Here is a 21244-nt window from a genome sequence, read left to right as displayed (position 1 = left end):
TATTGCCCACATGCTCGCCTTTTCCTCATTAATCGCGGGAACAGTTACGTCCCATCCACTTACACCACGTCGTGTCCAACCGCTGCAACGGCAGGCGTCATTCCGCCTCCTTAAGAAATTCGCCTCAAAAGGCATGCTAGTCATTGGTGAGCCGATGTGGGAGATATCCCCCCACCCTATTCCTTTTAGACAAAGGAATGAGGCGCCGAGCCCATTACGGTCTAGGGGTTTGAAGGCTGGGCCCCTAGGGGTTTCGATAGCCGCCCCAGGGCAATAGAGTCAGGGACGATCGTGAGCGAGCCCATATGGGGCCGAGACCCAAGCAAGTGAAATGCTTGGGATGCCCAAAGTCATGTCCGAGACCAGCAGGGAGGTCTCCGAATGGGATCCCACCGTAGGGAGGCACTGAGCCACCGAGGCCCAGCGAATGGCCCCGGCACCCACTAGAGAAACCCTCTGGTACTTTTGGAGTGCATCTCTACACCACTAGCCGACCCCAGCAAACGGGGCATGGGCCTCCACTTGGACTTACCCGATAACAACTCACCAGAAGTGCCACCGCTCGTGCCCACCGAGGGTAGCCTGGCACATTCCACCCCTCCTTCCGAGCGAAAAGGAAACGCGAGGGTCGTACAAAAAGCCAGGGGAACCCCTGACGGCCCTCTTGCTCCATGCAGAGGCTAAGGGGCTCTTCCTGCAACCTTGCCGAGACCCAGTGACCCTGGCTCACACTCGAGGGGGCTCGGCAAAACAACCCCTCCTTCCGAGCAAAAAGGAAGCACGAGGGTCGTATAAAAAGCTAGGGGAACTCCTGATGGCCCTCTCGCTCCATGTAGAGGCTAGGGGGCTCTTCCTACAGATATGCCGAGACCCCACGACCCAGGCTCACACCCGAGGGGGGCTCGGCAAACAAACCCTCACACGCGAGGGGCATATAAAAAGCTAGGGGAACTCCTGATCACCCTCTCGCTCCGTGCAGAGGCTCAGGGGCTCTTCCTGCAAGCTTGTCGAGACCCAGCGACCCAGGCTCGCACCCGAATGGGCTCGGCAAACAACCCCTCCATTCGAACGAAAAGGATGTGTGAGGGTCGAACAAAAAAGTCAGGGGGGCCCTGACCGCCCTCTCGCTCCGTGCGAAGGCTCGGGGGCTCCTCCTGCACCCGAGACAAAGACAAGCGACCTAAGCCCACACTAGAAGATTCAGAAAAACGTGATAAAGGGCATCGAGCCCGTTATGGTCCTAGGGGTTCGAAGGCTAGGCCCCCAAGGGTTTTGACAGCCGCCCTAGGGCAACAGAGTTAGGGATGACTATGGGCGAGCCCACGTATGGCCAAGGCCCGAGCAAATGATCGCTCGAGATATTCTAAGTCATGTCCGAGACCTGGCAGGGAGGTCTCCGAATGGGATCCCACCGTAGGGAGGCGCCGAGCCACCGGGGCCCAGCGAACGGCCCCGGCACCCACTAGAGAAACCCTCTAGTACTCTTGGAGTGCAGTCTCTAGACCACTAGCCAACCCCTAGCTGAATGGGGCACGGGCCTCCACTCGGACTTACCCAATAACAGCTCACCAGAAATGTCACCGCTCACGCCCACCGAGGGTAGCCTGGCATATTCCATCCATCCTTCCTGAGCGAAAAGGAAGCACGAGGGTCGCACAAAAAGTCAGGGGAACCCCTGATCGCCCTCCCGCTCTGTGCAGAGGCTCGGGGGCTCTTCCTACTGACCTTGCTGAAACCCCACGACCCGAGCTCGCACTTGTGGGCTCGGCAAAAAATGCTAAAATCTCTCACTCAGCATGAGAAAAAGACCCTAGAGGAATGAATCCACTCCCTAGGGCCTCGGGGGCTACACCCGGCGGGTGCGCTCGTGCGCACCCACCAAGGCCTCTAAGTACGAAACACTATCCCGCCTAGGAGCTACCGCAAATCGAGCCTCGTCAAAACCTCAAGAAGAGCGCTCACACTCTTCCTAAGGCTCGGGGGCTACTATCGGGTACCATAAAACGGGGTACCCTGAGCGTATACCAAAAGAATCACTTAGACCCCATCGAAAACAAAGCCAAAAGGCAAGCCATAGGTTAAACCTCGGAACTCGTCCGAGGCCACCGGTTCTCTGCCTCGCTCGAGGCCTCGCACGGGAGGCCTCGACGGCCTACTAAATCTCCGTCTCACGCGAGGCCTCGCACAGGAGGCCTCGACGAGGAACCAATTTTCTATCTCGCCCTGAGGCCCCGCACGTACAGCCTCGAACGAGGACAGCGATTCTCCATATCGCTCAAGGCTGGCTCGGCAATAACCCATTGCTCCTGCCTCGACTAGTCTTCCCGACAGTGCATCGCGTCCCATTAATGCGTCAACCACTCCCGCAATCTCAGCCGGATGGTGGCTCGACACCGCGGAGTGGCCGACGGGACAAGAAGTCGCATCAATGCCATACCGACTAGGACAGGGCGCGGCTAGGATTACCAGCCACTGTGCTTTGGTGTTGTGCCCACGCTCAGTGCCTGCACTGCACTGTGCCACCTAACCCCCGCCCTAGAGACAACGCGGCATGGGGAGTCAAGCCCGGGTCACCATAGCCTCGGAATCAGCGTGCGAGACCAACTGCTCCCTCCAAGCCTCGGCAACCTACTGTAGGGTCTCGGCAACCTTGGGATTCACGTCTACCGAGCCTCCCATGATGGCTCAACCTTAGCACCAACTGAGCCTCGGCTTCTCATGCAGTCAACACATAGTGATTGGCACATCGACCGCTATCACCCTGCTTCAAGATAACACTGGAGCCCCACGACGCATAGGATCGGATGTGACCAGCGCGTCGCCCCAGTACTTCAAGGACGGGACTACTCCGTCGACCACGCCGCCATAGTAACAGGCTACAGGGCTCGGACATGTCGCCTCCATTTGCACGACGCCGTGTAGCTAGCGCATGTACCACCCTTGTCCCCCCTTCAACTATAAAAGGGAGGGACCAGGGCCGTTTTGGGGGATGGGAGGTGGACAATCGAGACCTATGCCCACGCAATGAACTCATGCATAAACGCTCAAACGAACACTCGAGCTCCCCCACGGCCTGAGATCAACATCTCAAGCAACCCACGCCGCTCCACGTAGAGACCTGGGACTAGCTCCCTCTCTCGCCCTGCTTGTAACCCTCTACTACGAGCATTTCGGTGCATGGAATACAAGATCGATCTATCAAACTGGACGTAGGGTACTCATTACCCGAACCAGCATAAACCTTGTGTCTCTTTGCATCACCATCCGGGATTGGGAACACGTAGTACAAATTTACTAGTTGGTTGAGGGCTTGCCGGTCCAAAACACTGACACCATGTAAACTTTTCCATATAAATCCCCGTTGAGGAATGTGTCTTTACATCCTTCTGATGTAACTGTAAATCGTAATGTGCCACTAATACCATAATGATTCTAAAAGAATCCTTGCATGCTCATTATAATCTATTCCTTCTCCTTATGTAAATCATTTCACCACAAGTGGCGCTTTATAGCTTTCCATATTCCCTTTGGATATCTTTCTATATTCCCTTTGGAGTCACCTTTGTCTTGTAGACCCATTATAGCCTACTGTTTTGGCTCCATTAGGAATTTCTTCTAAGTCCCAAACATCATTGGTATTTATCGATTTCATTTCATGTTCCTTTGCTTCTTGCCATTTAGACGAGTGAACGCCTCTCATGGCTTCTTCAAATGAGGTGGAATCACTCTCTATTTGAATTTATTTCTTAACTTTTACTTCTTAGTCACTAGAAATATCTGATTTTCTTATTCTTTGAGACTTTCTGGGGCCTCATGGCACTTCTTTCATATGAGGCTATTATTACTCTTCATTGCCAAAAAGGCAATTGTTCTATAGCCTCCTATATCACAAGATCCTTGTTTACTTATTCATCTTCTTTAAGTATGTCATACAATATCAACATGTATTAAGCAATTTGTTGCTCTAAAACACTATAGTGGATATGTAATCCCACTTCTATTCAAGCTTTAGGTATCTACATACCATGCTCCCCTAGATTACTCCATCTTCTTTAAAGATGGTGTATCTTCAAATTTCTTATTTTGGGTTTAATCTTTCAAAACTCGAATGGTGCTTTAAGCACCGCCTTAATAACTTTGAGACTCGTCCAGTATGAATATTAGCCAACTATGCTATCTTCCTGTCGGAACTGTAAAAGGTCCAGGAATTTAGCTATTTCTTTACTTTATGGGTATCGTTATTATGACCGTCTTACTCCCTCAATGATCACATTCATCTTTTATAGATCACTTTTACCTTCAATGCATAGTATGCATTGCATTGTCTGAAGTATGGGGAAGTATCTTTCTTAATTAATCTTACATTTCTCCCCCTCAAAATATGGTATGAACTTTTCTACCACAATTTCGAAATATTCAGAACTCTTGTGAATGAGGAAACTTTGATCACTTACTCCATCCACATGATTACATCATGCAAACAAAATTCGTATGGGAGTACATTTTTCTCATTACACTTCAAAACTCAACAGTCTATTATTATCAATACTTCTGCAAGTCATGCTTGCATATCATTCTTATCTTTTGGTTCACATGCAACTTTCTTTTGTTCTTAAACTTATTAAGTACTTAATGACCATGACACAATCAGAGTGTACGGTCAATTCTAGGATAGCATAAGAGCTACCCCAAACTTCTCTCCATGTGCGGAATATACTTAGAGCACATGAGTCATCATATCCTTCTCCCGCCATGCGGGATAAGTACTATGCCAAACTCTCCCGCCATACAGGATTGGTTAACATATGTACTATGCCAACTTTACCCTGCCATGCGGGTATTTTCTCAATCTTTTCCCGCCATGCGGGTACTATCACAAACTTTTCCCACCATGCAAGATAATTCCCTTAACGGACATAATTGCCAGGATTGGCTCGTGTTCAATTATCAAATTCAGAAATAAATCTGAATATTCTTTTAACACAGCATGTTTAATCCTAATGTTAGTCAAATTAAACATGTATATGACTTTTACAACTCTCATAAGTGAAACTAAAAATAAATTCTTCTTCACATAGAGTACATAAAAGACATTTCTCAATAAAGACTCATTGATCTATTCTTTTCTTGGATCAATATCCTAGAATTCTTTTTTTTTGAAGCCATTCTTTAAAGAGAACACAGTCCCTTAAGCAATGTACATTCTTTCATACATAACTTGCCCTTAGGCATTTCATCATCTGAGTCACAAGTACCCAGCTCATTTCTCTTACTGCCTTCAAGAATGAAAGCATGGAAGTCTTTTGTCTGAAAAAAAATTCAACAATAATGCTCATTAAACTTTGAAAACTTTATGTTCTATTCTATATTACCGTTGGGCAGAAATAGAATAAAACATTATTCTTCTACATTAATTCCACATCACCGTTGGGCAGAAATGGAATTAACGTATAGAAATTCAATAATCTTGAAAAACATAGAACTGCTCCTCAAAATTAAATTCTCCCGTTGGTTCGAATTTAATTAGAAGACAATCATCTTCATTGTAGCGGAAACATAAAAATACATTTCTCTAGCTTAAGAGCATTCCTTGATCTTTATCTTTTCTCTGAAAATTTGGTCACTTTGATGCAAAATTCATCAGAGATTTAAACTTTAAACATAGAACTTATAGAATTATAATATTGTTATCATCACATGTTGGTCAGAAAATAACAATACCATAATTTAACTTTAACTATCAACCTGACTATTCCTCCAATTAAAATTTTCCCGTTGGTTCCAATTTTAACTGGAGGATCAACTTTTTGTCATTTATTGAATAACTATAACTGCTCTTCAAATTAAATTCTCCCGTTGGTTTGAATTTAATGAGAAGACAACAAACTTTAACTTCGCAGCGGAAAATTGACAAAAAAAATTTCTACTTTTCAGAAGCATTTTACTGTACTTTTCTACTCTCTGAAAATTCTAACACGTTGGTGCAATAATTATCAGAGATTTTAAATCACTCTTTGAATGAAATCATTGAAATTTGCTTCTGAAAATAATAAAATAATTCTCAATCACCACTGTGCATTCAGCCCAACCGGAGATACGGCCCTGACTTACTTTTCTTGAATTTTACCCACGGGAAAAATTCTCTTTTCTATTTTCTTTTGAGCCAATACATATTTTTTTTATTTTCTGGAAAAAAAGAAAAAAACAAAAAACCAGGCTCATTCTTTTCTTTTCTCGGCCCAAGACAGCAGAAAGCTGGCTCGGCCCAACTCAACATTCAGCCCGGCCCCTCTCCCTCGCGCGCACGCACTGCCTGCCCTAGGCCTGCAACGTGGGCCTGGGCCGGCAAAGTGCCATGGCCGCGCGCCCCGCCTGGGCCGCGATGCAGCCCGCTCAATCTCGGCCGTCCCGCGTGCATCTGACGGCCGAGCGCGCGTCTAGGGCGAACAAAACGCCGGGTCGGCCACGGGCGGAAAAATCCTAGCTTCATTTCCTCCGTTCCCCTTCTCTCTCGCACGCCCCACGCGACAGCCGTGGCAGCCGTGGTTGCCGTCGGCGTCGGTCGGGGCGGTCGTCCTAGCCGGTGAGGAAGACGCCGCCCGGAGTGGTCCCAGCGGTGGCTCCCCCCCCTCTATTTTCTTCCCCTCCTCCTTTCTCTCTCGTGCCACACTCAGAGGAGCAACAGTGGCCCAATGGCCGATCGGAGGAGGAGTCGGTGGCGGCGCCGTCGCTAGTCCCCTCGCCGGTGCGCGCGCCCACCGTGAGGTGGACGCGCCGTCGTCGAGCGGTCTGGTGGTGGTGCCCTTTACCGCCGAGCCCAAGGCATGGCCGCGCGGCGGCGTGACCACGACGGTCGGTGGTGTTCCGCTTCCCCGCGCGGCGTCCAGTGCGACGGCAGGCGGTGGTGACGGCGCAGGGGATCCCCAGGTAGGAGAAAACCCCTTCCAATCCATCCTTTCTTTCTTGATTCGAGATCACAGTTAGGGGTAGGGTTACGGTCTGTTCTTTCCCGATCCGATCCGGATCGGTCAATCTTTCTCTCTTTCTTTTCTTTCTTCTTTTCTTTGCCCCGAGATCTGGTCGCGGGTTTAGGGTTCGGATCAAGCAGTCTTGAAGCCGAGCCCCTTCCGTCTTCACCCAGCTAGGGTTAGAGTCTGTTCTTTGTTGAAACCGTGTTTCAATCTCATCCCCACTTTTCCTATACCCGATCTAGGGTTAGGGTTCGATTTGCTTTTCTTTCCCCGATCCAGATCCATATACTAAACCTTGCTCTGGTACCATTATTAGATAGTTTGGATCATCTAGTAGTGGATCCAGTGGGTGAGTTCTTTTCTAATTGAATCACATAGATCCTAGAGTTTGCTTCGGGAGTAGGAGAAGAGAGAGAGAGGGGGGGGGGAGATGTAGGAGCATCTGACTAGTCGGATGAGCTCCCTGCCTTCGCTGGTTCGTCGGTGAAGATCTGCGCACGGGCAGCGACGTTTGGTGTAGCTAGTGGATACCGGCGGTGGTGGAGGCAGTGGCGTTTCCCGCCGCTGGTAGTGCCACCCTCTAGATCGGATTAGGGTTAGGACAGTGGAGCTATGACGGCGGTGAACCTCGTACACAGAGCCGTTTGCCTCACCTTCCTCTTTATAGGCACTGTGCGACGAGGGCCCACTAGTCACTAGATGGCTGGACGTTCCCGATCAGGACACGTCAAGGAATCCGTCTCGACCGTTGGGTCAAGACGGATGAGATCAATTCTACCAGCCGGATCTCTCGGCTCATCTGGAGATTGCTTTTTGCCACCGTGGCCGCACCTCCACCGCTAGCAGGATCGGCGCTCGCCATCCAACATTTTAACTGTTGAAGTCCAAGGAAATGGGGTACTAGTTTTCTCCGGCAACCACAAGAAAACGGACTCCATACAGAGTGCACAGACCACACACGACACGTGAAAAGAGCATGTAGCAATGATTCAAAACAGAAACTGGATAAGAAATTTGTTGGACAACCGACAGTTGCGACACCAGATACACATCAGAAATGCACCTGCCAGCCTTGTCCGGAAGCAAGATCCAAAAGCTTCAGAACTCAAATTTTTTTCATATCTTCCTAATCCATCAATTACTACTATACCCATGTAACACTAACATCTCAAGCCTGCTATACCAGTACAACGAATTCACAACTCTATGCAACTCTTTTTTGCTTTTCTATTTCTGTAGAACTAAGATTTCTTACAAGAACATATAATAACGGGTAAACATAAAGTAAAAATGAAAAGCTAAACTGGACTCAATGGAGAAAACAGATGAAAAGATGGCTGGCAAAAGATCCCAAAGATCTAGCTCCAACCGGCCGACGCCCCCTCGTCCTTCCCGGGCTCCATTCTCATATACAATTCCGGGCAAACGAATTCGCCGTACCTTGAGTACCAGGTCGTAGGTTAGTTGAAGTTCGCATGCAGGTGCACCTAGGAGCAACAAAATCCAATCCCAGACTGCTGTGCAAATCACCCAAACTTTCACCTATCTATACACAAAAAATCACCCATCTTGCTGCAGGGCAGACGCCAAGACCAGGCAGCAGCCTCATAGCTACTATACTCGAGCAGGAAACCCAAAATTCTGAAATGTTCTGATCTGACCTCCACGGCCTGCCGTGACAATTACAGTTCCCCAGGCTGACCGACTTGGAGCTTGATCAGCACCACTGGGAAGACTGGCACTAGACCGAGGGCTCTGCTTTGTTGGCGTCATGAGCTCTTCAGGCCAAGTTGCTCTATCACCACTGTGATTTGAACTGGTGCTTAGGATATTGCCACTTTGAGGCTGGAAATCAGAGGAATCTTGCAGTTTTTCAGGGACAGCATGCAGCAGAGACTGCTCCAATACAGAATCCTGCTCATCGTGCTTCATGGAGTTTGCTCTGGATACCATTGCTGAGCCATTAGATGGCAGTGCAACAGCAACTGTCACATCCTGGCAGTGGAAATGTTCATAGGAATTGGTGACAGTAACATTCCCCTTGCTTCTGCCTTGTTCAAGGTTATCATCGTTTCTCCATATGTACACATGGGAATCCTCACTTGCTGAGATCACATACCTCCCATTTGCAGCTAAACAGGCTGAAATCTGGCTGTTAGTGTTTCGGAAACCTGAAACAGAAGAGAACAAAGAGTGAACAGCCATTGCACTGGAAACAACTGAGCAGAAAATTAAGCATTTTGCTTCAAGGGAAAAATATGCATATTGGACCCATCAACGAGCAGATATAACTGTGTAATCATGTTAAGTGAACAAGAGGACCTATCACCTCAACAAAGTGTAGAATGACAGGTTTTGTCACTTTGTTGAAAGCACATGACAGGAGAAACACGAAAACGCTACATGATTCAATCATTGGAACATGGAAATATGTTATTGGTAAATAGATGACTATATGATTTGATTGCTGCCCATCTATTGTAATCCTATCAAACTACAGACACCGGGATTCTAATACAGAGAAATAAGTTTTTAATGAGCAACCAAAAACAGGTTTTAAAAATGTAATTACGTAAAGAACCAGTCGTTTTACTAAATCACTTCTTAGAAGCAGAGAAAAACACTGTGTCAGTACAAAACTATGCCTTGCAAAAACAAATGATGTGATATGCCTACTAATCTTAAAAAGGCTCCCGGACTCAAAATTTGATACCTTTGTATTTGTGAACTAGATTAAGGCCATCAACAACCCTGATTCTTGAATCTGCAGATGTAATAAGGACCTTTGAAGTACTCCCTGGGAGAAACTATTCAAGGAACTATTATTTAGTAAGACAGGAAGTTTAATGATTAAAAAAAAATTACTGTATACACATCTTGTGAAGTATACGCAAATTTGTTTGGGCTATGCACCTGAAATCCAGTGATTTTCTTCTGACTGGACTTCTTTTTCTTATTTTGCAGGTCAATTTGTTTCTTTTGGAGAAGCTTATTATCTGGTCAGAAAAAGTAAAAGAAAAGCTAAGTCATAGCAGAAGAGAACATGAAAACATGATGATACGATGCAGGTGGAGAGGTACCAGATGTATCATAAATATGGCAGCTGCCTTTATGGGAACCAATTAATGCGCTCTTCAAAAAAGAAAGAAATATGTCAGACTTTAACATGAAGAAGATATTAGATCAAAGAATTATGTAAGATGATTAAAACCTGTCCATCTGGGGTATAGCAAGCAGCAGTGACCATTTCATGCAAATCTTTCCAATCAACAATTTCACGGTTTTGAACGCTCCATATGCGGACTTTTTCATCCAGTGAACCACTAATGAAGTATCTATCATCAACAGGGTTGAACTGGATGCATGTCACTAGGATACAAGTTCAACAAAAGAAAATTCAGCATGCTGGCAGAGTGACAAAACATTAAGGGCAAGGGGCGGGTAACTCTTACCATAGTCACTGTGTGAGAATGTTTTCAGACAGGAAGTGCTCGAAATGTGCCATAACTTCACCGTTTTATCCATTGAAGATGAAAGTAAGTACTGCAAAGCATTTCAAAAAGGTATCACTGCGAAATTTTGTAAGGAGTTAATGGAACTTTACCGATCATAGTTCGTATGGATGCACTGTCGGTGAGCACAAAGTCGATATGTGGCCAGCATAGAGAGGTATGGAATAGATTTTTTCAGCTGCCAACTTAATACCTAAAAGGAATCCAACAAATTTTATGAGTCTAATCATGTGTTTGTGCTCTTGGAGGCAACTGGTCGGTGGCTAAATGCAACCCCTTTCATAAATAAGTGCGATTAGGGAGGGGGTAACTCAAATTTGCAGAACCTGATAAATAGAAGTACACTACTGATGGTTTGATGCAATGTGACTTAGCGCCAGGCCATTTGTAATCTGAGTAACAGGTTAGAAAATGTGTGTCCTAAGACCATAAATTGAGACTCCACAACTTGATGCGACATTGCCATGTTTATATGGCCTGTTTCATGATGTTACTTAAGTTGTGAGCACCGAACAAACAACCCTTTATACTTGCATTTAGTCAATATAAAAGTTTTAAAAAATGAAAAACACGTGATGAGGCAAGATAATCCTAGATTTTAGAAGCCCACACACCTAGTCCATGCTATATTGTGAAACACATAATATATATTTGCTGACTCAACAAGAAAAAGATGGGAACTAACAAGTAGCCGACGTTTAGAGTCACAAGAATAAATTATCAAGGCGCTGAAAAATATCATGTTCATGGCAATCTGGGCATTAGTGTTTGGTATATTCTTTTACCATTTTAAGAAAATTTCCACCAGACGTTTGCCATGGCCTGATAATGGTTATATGCTGACAAAATCACCAATATGTGCATATACAAAAAGGTAAAATAACTTGGAGGAAGAACGCCAAAGGTAGATAGCAAATAATTGATTATATGCATTACAAGTTACCTATTCAGTCTTTGCAGCTAACTACGCCAGAAATGCATTAAAATAGGCAGCTCTAGGTGCTAGGTTATTTCTGTCCTAACATGATTGAACCCAATTACCACAAAGATGGGCTGTTGAAACAATGCTTCATAAAAATGTGCCATTAACATTTCTGGAGTAAAACGAATAACAAGAACTAAGCAATTGCTATCTATAATCATTATATACTAGTCATGGCATGCTTCTAGATTTCAGTATTTATCAAATTACTTGTCAAATATCAACCAGGGGAAACTTTAGAACAAACAGCAACGCTAGAAATACCTGGGATTTGGACCAGCAGAGATCCAGCACTTCTTCTGAATGCCCCACGAAGGTCCGAATCGGCTTTTCTGACAGCGCAAACATATGCTCTGGCACCATTAGCCGGTCTGAGCTCCCAGACCTACAGCCCTCCAAGAACCTTGCCCGATGCTTCTTCTCACGGTTGCTCCCATCCACACTGCTGGCCAACGCTAATGTTGGCTCCGGCGAACCGTTGCACGCAATGGCAACAAAAGGATTGCACACTCCGTTCTCCTCGCGTTTCCTCTCGAACTCTGACACTTCCCAGACATGGATCACGCAGTCTTCCCCAGCACTCGCGAGGTACCGGCCATCTGGACTAAACCTGATGCTCCAGATGGACCCATTGTGAGCCTGAATCTCCTGGTTCATGAATAGGCCACTGAGCTCCTTGTACGACTTCCCATACTGCCTCACCTTAACGCGCACCGGGCCATGGTGCACGGCTCCGGCGCTGTCCTGGTTGTCATCTGTTGCTGAGCTGGACCGGCGCCCGCCTTTCTCCGACGACGTGTCCTTCTCGTCGCTGCTGCGGCGGTCGCGGGAGCTGACCACCATGGAGCCGGCGACGTTTCGAATGCTCCGAAGCCAGCTGCTATGCCGCCGGTGTCGCGTTGCTCCGTTGCTGGAGTCGGAGTTGGACCTCTGGATGGGGGTGTTGTTTGAGCCGGAGTTGGCAACATTCTCGCGTCGCATGAGCTCCTGGACGATAGGCGAGCGGCCGACGCAGAGGTCAACAAACTCCTCCATGGTGAGCTGCCGGCCCGTGCCGACCTCGCGGAACTCGAACTCCTCCTTGACCACGAACTCGCTGCCGTCGTCGAGGTTCCGGATTAGGCACCTCGGGTCGGTCTCCTCCCCTTCGGGCGTGGCCTCGGAGGAGCCCGACGACGCCTGGCGCGACCGCCCGCCCAGCGGGGGTTTCGTCGCCGAGACAGGCACGGCGCCGTCTGATCTGGATCGGGAGATGGGCGAGACCGGCGCCGGGCGGACGGGCCCGTCGTAGGAGACCGATCGGCCCATCTCGAGGCGCGCCAGGGCGGGGTCCCCGGCGAGCCCCATCATCTGCAGCAGCTTCCGGCGCCGCTCCTGCACGGGCGCCGGCTCGGACGTCCACACGTCGAGCGCCGCCGCCGCGGCGGCGGCAGAGGCGGCCCCGTCCCGGCGCCGTCGCGGGCGGTCGTTGTCGTCATCGTCCGAGGCGGAGGTGGAGGAGCAGGAGGAGGAGAGCACGCGGTCCCGCGACTCGTAGAACACCTCCTCCTCCTCCTCCTCCTCATCCTCCTCCTCCTCCTCCTCCCCGCCGCAGGCGCTCATCTCCGCGTCCGCATTGACCGCCGAGGAAGACGGAGTCGACACGGCGCCGCCCCGCGGATGGAAATTGCCCGGTCGGCACGCGTCGACGACGAGGAGGGAGGAGGGGGAAGCAAAGCGCCCGCGCCTGCGCGCAGGTGGCGTTAGATCCACCACGGGCACGAGGCCCGCGACCGGTTCGTCGTCGGACGGGGCCAATCGCGACGGGTTCCCGCCCCGTGCGGCGCGCCTGCCTGTGCCTGTGCCTTCCCTCGAAAAGTGGTGGTTGGTGCTGGTGCCGTCTTCGTTGTTATTGCGGTGGTGGTGCTTGCGCTTGGCACCCCCTCCTCTCCCCCGCTGCGGCTGCGCCTGCGCCTGCGCCTGCGTGCATCGTTGTTGTTGGCGGTGTTTACCAGCGCCTACTGTTTACTGTCGGGTAGGCAGGCGGTACAAATCGTCCTCCGCCCCTCTCCTGGGGAGGGAAGGGAAGGGACGTTAAAAACCCGGCGGCCGTGGGACCCAGCCGTCAGCCGGAGCGCTCGGGCGCGACAACTTGCGAAAGGGTAACCGCTCCTGCCGTTTTGGGGAATGTTGATTAGCGCCAAGGGGGAAATGGCCAGGAAATGGAGTGCGGTCAATTTGGGGGCGTTTTGGGAGTTTTAAGGTTCTTTTACTTTTCGGCGGCAAAGAATAGTTAGATGCCGCCAGTGCATCTCGCATTTCCGCTCCGGCGAAGGTATTGACGTCGTCATCTGTACTGTACCCGAATCCTGAGCTGGTGGTAAAACTTCCCGTCCACCAGTGGCCTTTGTTTTGTCTTGTTCGTTGATTGATGATTTTCCAGAAGGTGGAAAAGGAGGTGTCTTTTGAATTTCCCTTCAAAAAATCGGGTGGGGGGTGGGGGGCAGGCAGGCAGTATCTGACTATCCGAGTGAAGGGTGAAGGATCCATCGATGTCAACGAAGCCAGATGTTGTTGGCACCTGTAAAAATTAACATGGGGTCACGTAAAAATTAAGGAAAGCACACACGCAGGCGGCATGTGCCATGGCTTTGGCTAGCAGATTGGCACCACATGCAGCGTGTCAGGACCATCGCGCAACAGTTCATCAAAGATCCACCAAAGCCGATCTTTCGAAAGAAAAAAAAAAATCCACCAAAGCCTCCCGGCGGGCGGCCGGGCTGCCGGCAGGCATCCGATGCTGGCAGCCAGTCCCTCTCTCGAAGCCCTTCTTCGCCAGCGAACAAGCCGAAGTCAAGTCTCAAGTCCCAGCTGGAAAATCCCGAGCGCGTGCCGCGCACCCCGCGCTGACGACGTACCGCTGCCGCGCCGCGCGGTCCCCGTCCCGGCCCCGGGCCAGCAGGAGCGCGGCGGCAGGCACTAACGCATCTGGTGTCCCTTCGGTCCCTGCGCTCGACCACGAGTCGCTATCGGTGGATGGATCGTTTCGTCGGGGACGGACGAGCGGAGCAGGCCGCCGGGGTGGCGCAAGCGCAACCCGCGCGCGCGACATTATAATCGAGCAGAGCAGAGGCAGCAGAGGCGCAAGTGCAAGACCGCCACCGCCCAGCTGTGCTCGCGCCCAAAAGAGGGCTACGAATCGCAGCGGGCGCGCGGGCGGGCAGGCACAGGCGCAGGCGGGCGGGGCGGGTCCCCGCGGTAATGACAGTACTCCACTACTCAAATCCGCTCTCAGCAATGCCTCAAATCGCGCACATGACAGACAATGCTTGGGAATACATGTGTGCCTGTTCGGGAGGCCGTATCGTATCGTGGATTATTTACTGCTGGCTGGTTTGGTGTGAGAGAAAAACACTGTTTCTAACTGGAAATTTACGATCGTTTACGAGCAAGCGAACAGGCTGAGTCGAAAAGCAAAGCTCCAACGTGCTAGCTATATACTAATTATACAGTGTATTGCTTTTGAGCTCTTAGCCTGGGATCTCTCGTGTGTGTGTGTGTGTACTGTATATATATATTACACCTGGGTGCATTCTATATAGAGAATACATCCAGGCCAAACCGACCGACGCGCGCGCCCATCTGGTCTAACCCGCACGTGCCCGAGGCCGCCTCGTCCGCACCACCTGGTCCGCACACGGCACGCTCCAGCAAACCGCCTCCACTCCCTCTCTTCAGTTTCCGTTGCTCTTTTCCTCGCGAGGAACCGCCGTCGCTCGCGCTGCGCCGCCGCTCCGTCGAGAGAAAACCGCCCCCATTGCTCCGCCGAGAAAACCGCCCCCACTCGCCCTTCATTTTTGTTGCTGCTCCCCCACCCCGTACTCCCCCCACACCCCCTGCGCTCTCCATTTGCCGCTTCGCGTGCTGCGGTTTTCGCTCTCCATTTGCCGCTCTTCGAATTTCTGGACCTAGGGTTCGAGCGTCGCCGTGTTGAATCGCTCAAATTCGAATCCGCCTCTTTTTATCCCGATGTAAGTCATCCCCCATTCCCTATCCCTACTTAATTTTGAATTGAATTCGTTTTAACTGGCTATTACGCTCGTTTGTAATCGGCTTTTTTATGGTTTGTTTGCAATTTAGAGGATCCATGGGGCAATTGCAATTGTAACCATATTAGTACTTAATTTTGTAATTTTTGCGATGACTTGTGTAACTAGCCTATTTGTCCTTATGTTTGCAACTGGTAGGGGTGTTGTAGTTGTAAATAGTCGACAATTCATTTGAAATTCAACTGATTTTGTAACTATTGCTGCAACTCACTTAATCTAAAAGTGCATCTCTAGTGTTTTATCGGTTGCAATTGGTTGACAATGCTGGTTTGTGCATCTCTAGTGTTAAATTCTCTGTTGCAATTACTACCATGTCTCTGTTGCAATTTATACCACATCCTAGTTGCAATCAGTTACATTTTCTTTTTATCAGATCCATGGAAAAGCCAAACACAGGTGATTCAGTTTAAAACTCAAAGCCATGTGTAGCAATTACTACCACATCTCTGTTGCAATTACTACCAAATCTCTGTTGCAATTAGTTGCATTTTTTTCCAGATCCATGGGAAAAGTCAGTGACGGGTTATTCAATTTAATCCCAAAGCTGTGTCGCAATTACTACGAAAGCCGTGTCGCAATTAGTTGCACCCAGCACACAGATCACAGGTGATTCAAGCATTCAACTCACTGGGCACAGCATAAGGGAGGTCAAGCTGCTTTTTTTACCAGGTAGAACAGTTGGTTGGCATCTGGAGTCACCATGTCCCCTGGAGCCAATGTCGCCGGCGGCGTGAGTGTCGTCGTATGGTGGAGGGGATCGCTTGTAATTGCTGTTATCGGGGGAAGCATGGGTGTCGACGACGGCGGAGGCTCTCTCCGATGTGCTCGAATCAACGCAGCGACCCTCTCCGACTGCCGTCGGTGGATCACGTAGGGCGAGCGGCCCAGCCTCGACGAGCGACGGCGGCGTTGGCCCCATCTCGATGCTGGAGGCGGGACGCGGGGAGGCGGCTCGCGCGACGACGCAGGGCGAGGAGCGCGGCGGCTAGCGCGGCGATGCAGGGCGAGGAGCGCGATGGCTCGCGCGGCGGCGCTAGGCGAGGAGTGCGCTCCCCCTCAAGGCGCTCCGCCGCCGGCGGCGGCGCCTCTACTGCGAGAGAGGGGGGCGTGGGGTGGGATGCGTTTTTTCCTCCTCAGGCGATCCCTTTTTCTGTTTCTGTTGTATTTCTTACTTGCCGTTCAAGACATCCCGTGCACACGCATATATGTTGCAACCAGAACAGAATCGAGATTGCAATCACAAGACACACGGCGTTGCAATTGGCGCTCGATTCGGACGAATCGGATGCGCGCGGGCCATTTTTTGCGGGGAGGCGAGCGGCCCACGTGCTGGCGGCTGCGCGCGGCCCACGCGCGGGTGGATGCGGGACCGCCCAGAATGGGCGTGGCCTGTTTTTGTCGGGCGCAGGGGCGGGAAGTGTTTTTGTGGTCTGTGCAATTGCTATATTAATTGCACCTTGTTGCATTTTAGCCTCGCCTAGTAATCAAAACTCATAAGCGCATATATATATATATATATATATATATATATATATATATATATATATATATATATATATGCGCTCATGAGTTTTGACTACTAAGGTGGTGAACGATGACATGACCGTAATTCTTAGTGCGCACTGGATGTAATTGCCTAATCTAATCCAGTCTAATCTCACTGGCACGGTGACCCGTGAACAGGAGTTTTGGCAGGATCGCAAGGGGAGACCGGCCAGTGGATAAGATGAGTAGTACACATCCAAGAAGCAGCATTAGCACTAGGGCCGTGATTGGAGTGATTAATTAACTGATGAAGCAAGCTTACAGCTAACTCTGTCACTGCTACTACTGCTAAACAGCTGGTGCGTGTTGACGAAAGGCTGTACGCTGGAGTACTTAGCCCTGCTAGAGGAGGCAGGCTGGGGAAAGCCTAGTGCCGTAGCCGCATAGGTGGAGGGTGGTACCGGCTGGAAAAAGCCTGAAAAAGCCGTCACCGAAAACATGTGTCCCCATCAATGCATACGCTGCCGAAGTGCCGATGGATCATGAATGGACGGATTTACCGCGGTGGCCACGGGTGTGGAACACAAGCACAGGCACACCCAAAGGCCACAAAAAAAAAAAAAAAAAAAACGCCTGCCATTGCCAAGGTGGCTGCCGCGTGACCTGTTTGATAGATTTCTAGACCATTGCCAAGGTGGCTGCCGCGTGACCTGTTTGATAGATTTCTAGACCATTTAGGACGTAGATTTAGTGGGTAAAACATAACTTAGATAGGAAATTTGACGATGTATCTTGTCCAGTGATGTTACGGTCATGGTGCCGCTGAAGAAGGAGTAGTAGCTTGAAGCGCCCGCTAGGGTCTCAAAGAAGGCAGGGGTGCAGGCGCGATCTGGAGGCAGCAGTGAAAGCGGTGGAGCTTTTCTATCGCTCACAGCGCACCCTCACGATTGACTAGGGTTAGGATACGGTGAGGTGCTAACGGCTACGGTGAACCTCATACCTTGCGCCTCGGCCCCCTACCTTCCTCTTTATAGCGGTGCGCGATGGGGCCCATCAGCTAGGAAAACGGCTGGGCGCCCCCAATCAGGACGCGGATCAAGGGCCCAATTGACCGTTAGGGCCAATTGGTGGAGATCAATCTAACATTCTTCCCCTTGATCTCACCTTATGACTTAGACTTAACTTACTTTATCTTTTATCCATTCCATCGCAGATCAACGCATAGAGCGTGCCTCATCGTCACGGTCAGTTACCATAGATTAAACAGCTACAATGTACCTTTATGTTTTGAAACAGATTCTCAACTAGGCCCTTAATATCAGAAATTATAGGCTTTTCCGTAAACTCATATTGACTGTGTGTTCTCTGAACGTACTGGGTGGCTAGCCTTTGGTAAACAGATCCGTAAGTATTTGCTTGGTACTTATATGCTCAATGCTTTCAAAATGATCCTGGATTTTTTCTTTTACAACATATAACTTAATGTTAATGTGTTTAGTAGCACACTTGACCTGTTGTCTTAGGAGTTAACTACTTTAAATGGTTATTGCTGTTGACTACCACTGTTAAATCCGCGTATATATTCCCTTAACCACTTTTGCCCGTTCCTAAGGTCTCATGACAAGCTATACTATGGTATGCATCATTGATAACACCACAACTGTTTCAGGCCCCGTTCGCTTCACTGAAAAAACAAGCCAAAACACTGTTCTGGTTGATTTGTTGTGAGAGAAAAATATTGTTTCGACTTGAAAAAACAAGCTAAAAAGACGAATTATAAGAGAAGCGAATAGGGCCTCATTGGAGCTTTTCCACAATAATACTTCAACTGCGAGTGTTAGCAACTACTGTGGATTTCACTACACATCTCGCCAAAACTTAACATTTGTACTCATAACTATTTGAGAGTACTTGTTCTTTCTTACTCAGCATGAGGTCTATGATAATTTGCAAAAATTGCAAGACATTCTTAACTCCATTCCAGTGAACTATATCTGGACTGGACTTCTACTAAAATATCCCGGATACGTAAGCTACGTCAGGATAAGTTTTTACTTGTACATTCATTAAGCTTTCAACAGCTGAAGCATATGGAACCATGTTCATTTGATCGATCTCATATCAGTTCTGGAACACTGAAAGTTCCCAAATATATTACCCATGATTATAGGAGTAGGCATAGGTTTACTCGCATATATACTTTATTTCTTTATAATCTTTTCTAAGTATGTCCTTTGCGATAGTCCTAATACCCCTTTTCTTCTATCTCGGTGAATTTTAATTTCTAAAACCAATGAGGCTTCACCAAAATCATTCATATTGAAACTTGAGGACAAAGACTTCTTCTTCTCTAATGGCAGATTAACATTATTACTAGTGAGTAGGATGTGATCTATACACAGGATATGGAATTTTTTTCCATTCTTGAACTTCACATAAACGCTATTATTCCTTCTCATTTTCTTTAAACCTAAACTTTCTTATCATTTCATCAACTTCAAATACTACTGTCTAGAGACTTGTTTTAACCCATAAATGGATTTCTACAGGCGGCATCCCATACGTTCTTTTTCTTCCACTATAAACCTTTAGATTGTGCCATGTAAATATTTTCATACAAATCCCCGTTGAGAAATGCCGTCTTTACATCCATCTGATGTAACTCTAAATCGTAATGTGCCAATAACACCATTATGATTTAAAACAATCCTTGCATTAGACTAGAGAGAAAACTCTTATCATAATCTATTCATTCTCTTTGTGTAAAGCCTTTTGCTACAAGTCATGCTTTATATCTTTCTACATTCTCTTTGAAGTAATATTTTGTCTTGTAGACCATTTCACAACCTACTATTTTGGCTTCATTAGAAATTTTTTCTAACTCCCAAACTGAAAGGTCCTAATGGCTAGAGGGGGGTGAATAGTCCTATTAATTTTTTTTACAATAACACTTAGCAAACCAGTTAGATAATTATGAGACGAAGCAAGTGTTGTGCTAGCCTACTAAAATTGCAAGCCACCTACCATAATTCTAGTTTATATAGTTTATATCCACACAATAGCTATGTTCACTATAATAAGTCAGTGTGCTCTCAAAGGACTAACTAAAGAGCCACACTAACTAAACTAACAAGCTCTCACAACTAGCTACACTAAAAAGCTTGACAACTAGTTTACGGTAATGTAAAGAGAGTGAGCAAGATGGTTATACCGCCAAGTCGAGGAAGGAATCAATCAATCACAAGAATCAATATCAATGAAGACCAATCACCTCAGAATCAAATGATGACAATAATTTTTACCGAGGTTCACTTGCTTGCTGGCAAGCTAGTCCTCAGTTGTGGCGATTCACTCACTTGGAGGTTACGTACTAATTAGCATCACACGCCAAACCTTCAATAGGGTGCCGCACAACCAATACAAGATGAGGATCACACAAGCCACGAGCAATTAAATAGAGTACATTTTGGCTCTCCGCCAGGGAAAGGTCAAGAACCCCCTCATAATCACCACGATCAGAGCCAGAGACAATCACCAACCTTTGCTCGACAATCCTCACTGCTCCAAGCTATCTAGGTGGTGGCAACCACCAAGAGTAACAAGCGAATCCCAGCAGCGAAACATAAACACCAAGTGCCTCTAGATGCAAACACTCAGGCAATGCACTTGGATTCACTCTTAATCTCACAAAATGATGAATCTATGATGGAGATGAGTGGGAGGAATTTGGCTAAGCTCAAAAGGTTGCTATGTCAATGCAAATAGCCAAGAGGGTGAGCTTGAGTCGACCATGGGGCTTAAATAGAAGCCCCCACAAAATAGAGCAGTTGTACCCCTTCACTGGACACTGCTTGGGGTGTCCGGATGCTCCGATCAGATCGACCGGACGCACCATGCCAGCGTTCGGTCAACGGATGGCTGCCACGTCATCCCTCTCTTCAAATACTAAGCGCCCAATCCCAACGGTCAAGTGATGACCGGACGCAGCATAGTGCCACGATCGAACGTAGGACCCTAGCGTCCGGTCACTTCCAGTAAGGTTCCAGCTAGCGACCGGACATGTTAGTTTGATCATGACCGGATGCAGGACCCTAGCGTCCGGTCATTTCCTAGTAAGCCTCCACTCACGACCTGGACGCGTTCGATCATGTTCGACCGGACTCACCCAGCGTCCGGTCATGAAGTGACCCAGCAGTCCAGTTGAAG

The 21244-nt window shown here is 48.4% G+C and overlaps 1 protein-coding gene across 1 annotated transcript; it reads right to left on the bottom strand.

Moving 5' to 3' along the window:
* Nucleotides 1-7956: 7956 nt before the first annotated feature.
* LOC136496694 (uncharacterized) lies at nt 7957-13516 on the bottom strand. The gene is made up of 7 exons (XM_066492433.1): nt 11730-13516; nt 10424-10514; nt 10183-10340; nt 10052-10103; nt 9885-9967; nt 9685-9778; nt 7957-9142 (listed from the first exon to the last, which is right to left on the bottom strand). The coding sequence occupies exons 1-7, from the start codon at nt 13065-13067 to the stop codon at nt 8586-8588; spliced, it is 2373 nt and encodes a 790-aa protein (XP_066348530.1). The 5' UTR covers nt 13068-13516; the 3' UTR covers nt 7957-8585.
* Nucleotides 13517-21244: the final 7728 nt, after the last annotated feature.

This window comes from Miscanthus floridulus, chromosome 12 (assembly GCF_019320115.1).
Source record: "Miscanthus floridulus cultivar M001 chromosome 12, ASM1932011v1, whole genome shotgun sequence".
Lineage (NCBI taxonomy): Eukaryota > Viridiplantae > Streptophyta > Magnoliopsida > Poales > Poaceae > Miscanthus > Miscanthus floridulus.
The sequence above is the reverse complement of the archived record's forward strand: the minus strand, read 5'-3'. Positions and strand labels throughout refer to the sequence as shown.